Raw genomic sequence first — 10824 nt, 5'->3', positions numbered from 1 at the left:
TGATGATGATGATGTTAATGATGTTGTAGGAGGTGATGGAGATCGAGATGTCATGAGAGTTGTTCTAGTGATGATGCTGATTGTGAAGGTGGGACTGATGATGGTGATAGCATTGTTGATGTTGATGATACCAAGCTATGATGAAGTGAGGATTGTAGTGATGGCAGTGGTGGTGTTAGTTATGTCAATAATGATAAGCAAAGATAATGATTAAGGTAGTGGTGGAGACAGTGATAGAAATGGTGAGTTAGTCTTTACCAGCAGACCCCACTCTGAGTCTTCAACCACCCTTCCAGACCTCAGCAGCATTGTACTCTGCCTCCCATGGATGCTCCTCAAAGTTGCATGGAATTTCTTTCTTGTTGCAATTTGACTCAAATACAAGAGAGTAAGATCAAGCAAAAAATGGAAGTTGCACTGAAATCAGACTACCTCAAGGGGAGGGTTCTGGAGTTTGAAAACTTTACTTATTTTCAAAAGAATATTGATGACAAATTCAGTAAAAGCTATACATATCAACAAACTGGATGAGGTAATGTGTGTTCCAATAATTGCAGAAAATCTGTCACTGTGGTTGAATGTATGTGGAGGTAGCGATAGTGAGGATGCCGCTCACCAGTGATAAGGTGACAAAGGAAAGGGTGTGGCAGTAGTATGGTGGCAGGGTTAGTAGAGTTGTCAATTAGTCGCTTAAAAGGATGCATGGCATGTTCTTGACCTAAAGATCGGTCTGTATCTGGTCGTCGGGGATAAGTTCTGCGGAGACTGGGTTTGGCTTCACGGATCCGGAGGAGAGTGATAACGTCAAAAAAAGTAAAAGACTCCTCTGGACAGACGGATCTTTCTGTCAAGGTATGTTCCACCTATTACGCTCTCAGTATATTATACTAGACTTGGTTAATGTATTTACATAACTATATATGCTATTGCAATATGTGCTTTTGTCTTCAAAAGCTCAAGTAGAGAATCGTGTGTTTGATTTTTTTTTTTCACTTGGTATCAGGTTCAGATTCTAGCCCGTTTCCATTGTTAAAGCACTAGTCTCACACATGGACAAGGCAGGCCTAAATTGGATGTAATAATGATGGACAGCATTCTTACTTTTTAGAGAGAAATAACAGTGTGTATTGAGGTAGGAGTGTCCTCGCTCTGTAAATGCTTTGATTATTTTGTTCGATGAGTCGGAGGGGAGTGTGGGGTGCGATGAAGGGTTGAGGCGGTAGACAAATCACAATGCAGACAGAAAAGCAAAACTCTGAACAATGAGGGCGGTGTCCGTTTTTTGTATTGATCAGCTCACATACAGTATTGTTACACGCAGTATAGGCCTTTTTAATTGCGTGAGTGACAAAGCTCCTTTGTTCCTTTGAACTGGTTTAACATGCCGACACACGATCAGATCGGTAGCTATGTACTCGCGATATTACAAATGCACGTTCTCGTTCCAATTACGCTGACCTTGACAACTTGAAAGGATTTTATAGATGAGGGAAACGCCAGTAGAATTTGCATGGGGCGTTTTGATTTGCTGCGCTTCAATCGGGAAAGAAATAGCATATTAGCATTGCAAATCAAACATCAATCTGATCATCTAATAGCAGGGAAAAGGAGAAGAGGAGAGAGAAGGAAGAAACGAAGGGAGAATCGGGGATGAGCAATCGGCAAAAGGGAAGGAGGAAAAAAACAAGACGGAGAAGGAAGATGGATCAAGGGGCAGGAGAAGGGAAGAAAAGGGTAAAGAGGAGAAGAAGCAGATGAGCATCAATTTAGATAAGGATAGCAAAGCAAAACGAGAAGGAAGCAAACGAAAAAAAAAAGTCCATGAAGGTATAACAATATTATGCTCCTAATTACCTGTTATACTTTAGTTTGATTAACACTACTGGCTCCTATTTGACTTGGTTTATGTTGCCCGAAAAACACGTGTTCACGAAAATGTTTAAGAGAGAGGGCAAAAGCGAAACAGAAAGGACCATTATGGCAATATTAAAAGGCGAATGCAAAACACCCTTGCCGGTATCAAAAGTTACAGAGTGGTAACGTCATCGGTTCTATTAAGCGTTAAAATAATGAACTGTATGTAGTTTTTATTGAACGCCATCCACACAAAGTCTTCCTGAGTAAAAACAACAAAACAACAGCGGCATGATGTTTGAAGAACTACAGGCCCTATTCATTGCTATTGCTATGATAAGGTCAGTAAGTCTGGAAGCCAGGCTATTAAGATTACAATGCATGATGTGTGTTCTGTTTAAATTGTCACAAAAGCGACATGCGGATGACCTAGAAATGAAAGCAGACGACACTGTCGCGGTTGTGAGCCCAGCGGGTATCGATCAGAGTCTTCATTCGTCCGGTAGCGACGGAGGGATCGGCAGCGACAGTGCGGTGGCTCTCGGCATACACCTGTACAGTTGAACAGGTGAGTGAAAATGAGTAGTCTGATTCTCTCCGTGCTGTCATTATCATCTACATGTCGCTGTAAATGCTGTCGCTTTGTTCGTTTGTTTGTTCGTTCGTTTGTTTGTTTGATTTTCAAAACTGAGGTTCTGCACTTTAAGGCATGGACTGGTATTGTTTGGGTTTAGATGGGGATTGAGGTTTTAACTTTTTTTTTCCCCGAGATGATTAGAAACCATATTGTTTGAAATATTGAAGGGCATACGACTCATAAGAGGAATCAAAAGTTTATGTGACGAAAACCGATTTTGAAATGGCCGAGATATTACAAACACAAAGTAAAACAAAAGTGTGATAAAAGGTGGGACCCATCTTTTATTAGGACCACTTTGCTTTGCATAAATCAGCCATTTGAAAAATGATTCTCGTCAAATAAACTTTTAATTCCTCTTAGAAACGGATGCTCTTTAATATTTCATGATATTTAGACCTGTCTCACAAAAAGATATTATACAAAACCTGAATCCCCATCTTAACCAAAACTTTATAGGCCTATACCATCCCTTTAACTTCGTACTGCAGTTCTTGTAAAACCTGATTCTCTGTCTGCCAAAGTGTCGTTTTGTTTGTCTCCAATGTCTGGGGGTGAAGGCGTATTTTGCACATAGGCCTATTATGTTTACTTACAATGATGAGTGTATACGTATGGACCTATAGCCTATACAATTTCATGTGTGCGTGTGCTCGTTTGTTTGTATAATACGAGAAATGAATAATGATGTACCAGGTATATTTGTGTTAATATCAATATCAATATCAATATCAATATCAATATCAATATCAATATCAATATCAATATGTTTACCTGTATGTGTATAAGTTTCCCTGGCTTCGTATGTAAATCCTCGAGCAGTCATCGATCCTTCGACTTTTTGTCTGCAGGAGCTATAATGATTTCCTCGTCCCCTCCAATGCGAGTTTTATGAATTTAAGATTGGATATCAGCTCCCCATGGTTTGGTTAAGAGAGAAAACGTAAGTTCAGAAACTGGTACTGCTCGGCACTGTATAACTGATCTAATCAAACTAATTATAATGCTCGACTACAATTTCTCATGTATAGGTCCTATATTATTAATAGGACACATGAACTCACATCATTTCAATTGTGAAAATACGAGCAGGGCAAACTAACTCATAGGAAGATTGGAAGATTGATGACCTCAAGATACAATGTAGGTCTGCACTTCCCACACTGCTTGAAGAGGGAAGGTGTTGAGATTAATGAAAATTGTCGGCAATGAGCATGAACCCTTTCGAATACCTCTCCCCCTCCCCCCCCCCCCCCCCCCTCACACACACATAATGTTACATCACGTGAAGAGGAACCATATTTGCTATATAAGACTGTATTTAACTAATTCGACGTACGTCTTCAAATTTGAGGAATCATGAGCCCGATCGCCGAACTGTACAGTGACTGCAGGATGGTTATTAACAGTGTCTTATGCTCGCTATTGTAACTTCTTTGTTTCACGCACTGAGCATTAGTTTTTTTTTTATGTTTTTATGCCTTCTGTTCTCAACTGTGAAGAAAGCAAACAAACGAACAAACACACAAACTTATTGTTCATAAATGGAACATAATGTTTTGAAGTTGCAAAGCATCACGCTATTCTCATGCGGAGGGTATAATAGAAAGTATGTCGTATTTTAAATTGGTGAATTTACATAGTTTTGTTAAAATTATTTTGTGGGAGGTCTCCGCACTTCCACTTTAATTTGACTTGCTGCGTTTCTCGAATATAGCGAAGCTTGCTTGTTGTACTCAGGATAAGGTACTTTCTTGCATCGTGCTTAAGAGGCATGTTTAGGGAATTTGAATAAGAATCCACTTTCGGTCCACATCGCGTTTACCTTTTAAACACTGAACCATTATTGACTAAGCCGTGTTTGCAGTTGGGTTTAAGGTGCAAGAGGTTTTAGCGGCACCGTGTCAAAATTGGATCAATTAGTTATGTGTAGGCCTATAGAGGAGCTGCCGAGAATCGCCGAAGGCCGAAACAGGTCGGAGGTGCGAAACTACATTTCTGGAATGGACAAACCAGCTACATCTGTATATCTGCGACAGCTACATTACACTAACAGAAAACTGGCTGGATCTTGATTCGCAGATTATCAATTAACTATTTTGCATATAGTGCGTTAACAATGTGATGTTTTGAGCCGAATGTATTTTAGCATGAACGTAATTTATTCTTTTTTAAGAAAAAAAACGGTATAACATAATAATCTTTGATTAGATAGTAATACAAAATCATATTTTTATATTCATTTCTACGGATTTTGCGAAGAGGCAAAGTTATCAGTACTTAATCGGAGCATATTATTTCATCTTGATGTATTATGAGAACTACACTTGAGAGCAGCTTGTCTCATGCGTCGGTAAACACGTATTTTTATGTTGTTGTTGTTGTTGTTTTTTTGTTGGATGGTTTTGTCTCTTTAGTTGCCTCAATGTTGTGTTCTTTTTCACTGCAGACAAAAGGAAAATCGATTTATTCGGATGATATACCGGGCAGCACATTGTTTGTTTGTTTATTTGCTTGTTTTTTTTAAGGAGATCAAAGGGTGGAAATTGCAGAGATTTCTCCTTAGATATTGAAGTGTATAAGCTGACTCATTCTGTCAACGACGACATCATGCATGAAGCAATCGGCAACTTCTAACATGAGATAGAAGATAATAGATGAGTTGCACCGAACATGCCTTTCAAGTTACAGACCGTCTTTCATACAGGCGTATTAATGAAGTCTGCTTTGTCCGTCTGTGACAATGAGTATAGTTAATAGTGTCTGGATGGGAGAGCTGGAATAAAGTGGACACCCCGCATAAAGATGGGGACGACATAATGAGGTCGGGGGTTAGCGGAACTCTTCGGGTAAATAGGTCCAATGCATTACAAATCCCAGCACTACAGGATAATGGGGAAACGACTGAGGTTATTTAAAAACAACAACAAAAGAACCACTCCTTCAACATACAGACAGGGGGGTCACTCACGAACACTTTCATGCTTTACCGCTTCTCATTGTAAGCAAGCTTCAGTAAACTACAGTCTGTGCCTTTCCGCTCCCTAATTCAATGGCTCTTAATTCTCACCTTTCAATCCACCCGTTCCACTACGACAATAAATTTCTCGCATTTTATACAAATGAGGAAAAAAAAGGGGGAAGAAAGAAGTTCCTGAGAGCTAAACTTGTCATGACAAGCTGTTTCACACTCAACAAGAGAAAGCCCTGAAGTAGGCATGTTTGTTTCTTCTTTCATGAAACTCTACTATAGTCTATACTCTGCTTGTGCACACCAGAGCTTGTGACGTAACCCCACCCCCATCCCCTGACCCATCCTTCGTTTTCTCTTCTCTCATTATTTCTGTGAAAGAGTGTTATAATTTCAAACTTATTTTGTGAGGTCACGGATGTCAATTTCACATGATTCCATGTCACATAACAGTTACAGCGACAAAATGGATTTGAAGTCACATTTGTGCGTTAAATCATGTTTTATCGGCAATCATGGTCTTACAAAGTGGTCGAACAACAAAATCAGACGCACTATGGTTGAATTAGGCAAAGTCAAAGTTTTCACTGAAAGGACAAGCCTCTGTTGCGGTCTCAATCATCACAACTGGATCTCGTATAATTCAAAGTGGTGACCGGCTAACGCGGCAGGGTACATTATCGTACAGAAAGGTTGAAGTGCTCAACGGAGCCATAATGGTCATGGCGTCAAACCAGATAGCCTACTAAAGAGAGTCGATTTACATGCACTAATTACCGAAAGGCAACATCATACATCCTGAAGGAAAGCCGAACTTTTAGGGACCTTTGATACTGGATAGATTAAGGAATACTACTACTACTACTACTACTACTACTGCTACTACTACTACTACTACTACTGCTACTACTACTACTACTGCTACTACTACTACTACTACCACTACTGCTGCTCCTACTACTACTACTACTACTACTACTACTACTACTACTACAACTATACATACTACTACTTTTTCACTAATGCTTAATTGTATACGAGGATCACAAGACGAATGAAATTCTAAAGTGACATTTATAGCGATGACAATGGAAATAACCAAAATGCTAACAAAAATCATTTCCATAATAAAACTATGAAATAACGATGAATAATATTGAAAATACCAGCTGTAACAATGATTGTGAACATACATCTTTATGCCTTCGTGGGTTCATAGCGTCCACCTCCACTTTTTTTCAGTCAATAATTTGGGGGACGTGGCAGGTGGAGTAGACCTTTTGTCTTGGTCTATATGTTACAGTTCGCCTTGTATGTATGACGAAGTATGCAATCAATACGAGACGAGTAAACGTTAACCTATTATGCTAATTGTTTCTGAGTCATTCTTTACACAAAGGGCAAGGAACATGTGTTACTCGCGTGATGTCCTCATCGGATTTCTGTCTATAGTGGTTATGTTGCGCTTGCACCTGGCTGTAAGTTTCATCATTGTCGTCATTTTTTAATTACCCTATAGGACGTCGGGACCCCAACAATGCACGCCCATTTGAAGTATCTACTTGTATGTACACCAATGACTCTATTCACTCCATAAATGAAGCGGGACCTAACGATTCCCCACAGTAAGATACTTTGATTAATTGTCTCGGCTCAAGTGCCCTTTTGACAGGTATTATTTAGAATTTACTTGTCAGTAAAGGTTCTTTGTACCTGTTGTCAAGAAGATCGCGATCAGCGAATTGTGCCCATTCAGCCATCTGCCGACGCGTACAGCCATTAAAGAGGGTATAATTGGAAGGCTTAACTCTTCTTTACAATGGATTTTTTTTTTCGAGCCTACACTGTGAAAGTATTAATGAGCAGTGGAGTGCCCATCACAAAGAGCTAAAACTTTGTTGAATCACTCATTCTCTGTTCATCACTCAATTCAACACTCCACCCCGCTTACCTTTCCCCCTCTCTCAGACTTCCACGTCATCATTTGCCTTGTCTGCATCCTTATCGTCTGGGTCATATTTATGATTATGTCGGTTCTAGGGCAATTACCCCCTGAACAATTACCCCAGACCCTTCCCCTGACCCTAAACCTTATCCTAATCCTGAACCTAATCCTTACCCTAACCCAAACTCTAACCCTAAACCTTACCCTGACCCTAATTTTTACTCTAACCTTATCACTAACCAGTATTAAGCCGGGGGTAATTTTGCCCGGGGGGGGGGGGGGGGGGGGGGTAATTGCCCTGATACGGATTGTCATCATCATCATAGACAAAACAAAGAAGAAGAAAAAGCATATTATTATCTATTATCAATATCAAATGTGAAAACTACAGACAGGTGGCGTCAAAAGCAGGTTTGACTGTGTTGTATTCACGTGAGAGAAAAAAACAACAAACAACACTTTGACAGCCAGTCTGACTTTTTACTATTAAATGAATACTTACCCAATGTATGTGTACGGGTTTTTTTTTTTTCGTTTGTTTACATGTTTACATGGGTGTATTACTGTCTTTGAGTATAGTTCTGAGTTACATTGAATTCGTTTTTACATGCACTTTCCACGTTCTTGCGCATAAGCTGACAAATTCCATGGGTAATTCCGTTTAATGGAAAGTGTTTGTTCATCACAACGTCATCTGTGGTAACTACGTCTTCGCTGACTGATCATCATCAATCAATGTTTCATTTTCACCCACCTATAGATTCTCTCTAGAAATGTAGAGTTAAGGCAGTTATATAGTGAAAACATTTTGGTTGCTGTTTGTTGGTATTCGCGTTTTTGTCTGAAAATGACAAAGAGTTAGTTTGCGTCGTACCGCGGGCACTTCGCAATCAATGATTTCATTACGTGACCGGCATCAGTTTGTTCATATCTTTCGGAGATAATCATGGGAGCAGATGTCATTTTGCAGTAGAATTCAAAGCCTCGTCCCAACACCAACGTGGTTCATTCCTCGCATCATCAATTGTAAATCCGTTGAGGCTAATGTTTATAGTTTTGTCCAGGTAGAATGCCCTTTTGATTCATATAATGATATCCGAATCAATTAAGTAACCAGTAGGCCTATGAATTAACTCACTTTATTTTCATGCTTTATCGTGTGCAGGATGGATTTGCGATGGTTCGCCTATGCGGTCGTCTGCTCGCTGAGTATCGTGCAATTTTCGCGGGCAAGCACGACGAAGGACATCAGCGGTATGTTTGGACAAACAACAAATCGTCAAGAAGAGAAAATTCTCACCTTTAGCAGTTGTGCTTTAATGGAATGGCTGATAAGAACATAATCTATATTGGCCGTTAAATTGGTTTGATGGGAGGACTAGCATCATACTTTTGTATTCTCAAAGCTATTTACTTGATTGCTGCAATTTCGAGTAAAGTATTAAATCTCCACCTTGCAGAATGAAATATTCTTATAATTTTGCTGACATTCTCTGGTAAATACGATTCTTTTGAACGAAAAATCAAATTCCGTATTATATAAGTATAATTGCAGAAGGCGGAGCGTTGGGTAATCAAAGATGGTTGCCGCGTGACAATTGTGCTATAGCTGATGTTACGATGGGGGACATGCCTAATGGGGGTGTCATGGTCTGTTAATCTAAAATCCGAGAAAAATGAAGTTAGAACAATGTTGATAATTACTATCCTATCGCATCGCTGAAGCAAACAAAACCTGAACCCACAGAAGCGAAATTTAAAGGTGGTGATAGTACTGCCCCTCGAAAACCTGAAACGCGATAGGTGTCACCAAACCTCTCTTCACACATGCTACACAACATTTACTGCCTCTCTCCATCCCCCTCCCCACCCCATCCCCCCCCCCCCCCCCGGTTGTCGCTGTTTCTCCTCTGCAGTACCAGACGTATCCAATCCAATACTCAATTCTATTTCCTTGTTAACAGATGATTGCAAAGTCCTGATCGACATGGGCTTCGATGTCTTCCACTGTACGAAGTCTGCCTACCCGGACAGGGACGAGTGCGTACCGCGCGGACGTCAGGCGGACAGTCGACTTCGACTTCGACCAGGGAGCTTCGACCCGATGAGTCGAGTGTGCGACTCGAGGGTAGACTGCACGGACGGCTCGGATGAGACCCTACCGGAATGCGTCTCTCCGCACAAGGGTAAATCCAAGGATGAAAGCAATGATAATTATCTTTTTTATAACAATAAAACAACAACAACAATGTTGGATAATAAGAAACTATCAAGAAATCAATCAACTGCCCAGCAATACATCACACAAACAATAAACGCTCCAGTACGAGCAAAGTAAAATATATGAACTGTCGTATTGTTGCGAGTTCAACCGCAAGCCAAGAATTTGCATGGACAGTAGGGCCTATAGTAATAACTATTACTTCTTATTGCTACGGCAAATTAATGGCAAGACTATACAATCTTTCAAGAAGACCTCACGACATTATTCAGCGCCATCTAATATATCCTTTCAACCGAAGACTCATCATGATTTTTGTTACACTCCGTTCGTGTTTATTTTCTTTTTCCTCGATAGCGTATTGCGAGGACGATCTGCAGAAGGAGGTCGATGGCGATTACTTGGACTCGTTCCATTGCTATGGCAACAGGAAAAACGAGATCGGGTCATCCATGTGCGTATCCGAGTGTCAGATGTGCGATGGGCGCGTCGACTGTCCGAACGGAGCCGACGAGCTGGCCGAGAATTGTTCGGCGATGAGACGAAAACCATTCGGATGCCAATACTTCTAGTCGTGCAGGACAGTGGGGTCATCAACTAAAGGGGTGGCGTCACACTGTCCCAAAATTGACACAAGATGGCCATACGAATGTGAAGTTTTCAATTTTGCCCGAAGTTTGTCCCGAACTTGGTTAAAGGGTGTGTACAGTTCTGGTGGAGGTGAGGATTTAGCTTTTAACATTTTGCGAGATGTTCAGAAACCACTCTATGAGATGTCAAAGAGCATGCAATTCTAAAGGGTATCAAAAGTTTATTTGATGAAAACCGGCTTTGAAATGGTTGAGATATCCAAAAACAAGGTGAAACAAAGAGATCCTAATAAAGTTGTGGCATGTCGCCTTTTATTATTATCACTTTTTTATATTTCAGCCATTTCAAAACCAATTTTCATCAAATAAACGTTGAATCCTTCTTAAAATTACATGCTCTTTCATATTTCATAAGATTTTTCTCATTGTCTCACTTAGAAATGTTCAAAACATGAATCCTTTACCTCAACCAGTACTGTACAGTCCCTTTAAAAACGATCAAAAGCCAAAGCAAGTGTATAGATCTTTAGTTAGCGGCCTGATAAACTCCACCGGCGATGGCTTTATGCTGCCTGCACGAATACCCCGATGTTTGTACGATCAGAG

The 10824-nt window shown here is 40.3% G+C and overlaps 1 protein-coding gene across 1 annotated transcript; it reads left to right on the top strand.

Annotated features, from left to right (window-relative positions):
* Nucleotides 1–2289: 2289 nt before the first annotated feature.
* On the top strand, nucleotides 2290–10200 carry LOC139736002 (uncharacterized). The gene is made up of 4 exons (XM_071646751.1): nucleotides 2290–2408; nucleotides 8573–8661; nucleotides 9324–9593; nucleotides 9986–10200. Exons 1-4 carry the CDS (start codon nucleotides 2290–2292, stop codon nucleotides 10198–10200), a joined length of 693 nt encoding a protein of 230 aa, XP_071502852.1.
* Nucleotides 10201–10824: the final 624 nt, after the last annotated feature.

The sequence above is a fragment of the Diadema antillarum genome, unplaced genomic scaffold (assembly GCF_040938485.1).
Source record: "Diadema antillarum isolate AM-2024a unplaced genomic scaffold, OU_Dant_1.0 seq00000618_RagTag, whole genome shotgun sequence".
Lineage (NCBI taxonomy): Eukaryota > Metazoa > Echinodermata > Echinoidea > Diadematoida > Diadematidae > Diadema > Diadema antillarum.
This window is presented reverse-complemented; position numbering and strand designations above follow the sequence as displayed.

Excerpts from the sequence above, each read along its gene's own strand:
- LOC139736002 (XM_071646751.1), top strand. The coding sequence starts at position 2,290 with ATGAAAGCAGACGACACTGTCGCGGTTGTGAGCCCAGCGGGTATCGAT. Across the intron at positions 8,662-9,323 it reads CACGACGAAGGACATCAGCG|TACCAGACGTATCCAATCCA; the intron begins GTATGTTTGGAC and ends TCTCCTCTGCAG. Across the intron at positions 9,594-9,985 it reads ATGCGTCTCTCCGCACAAGG|CGTATTGCGAGGACGATCTG; the intron begins GTAAATCCAAGG and ends TTTCCTCGATAG.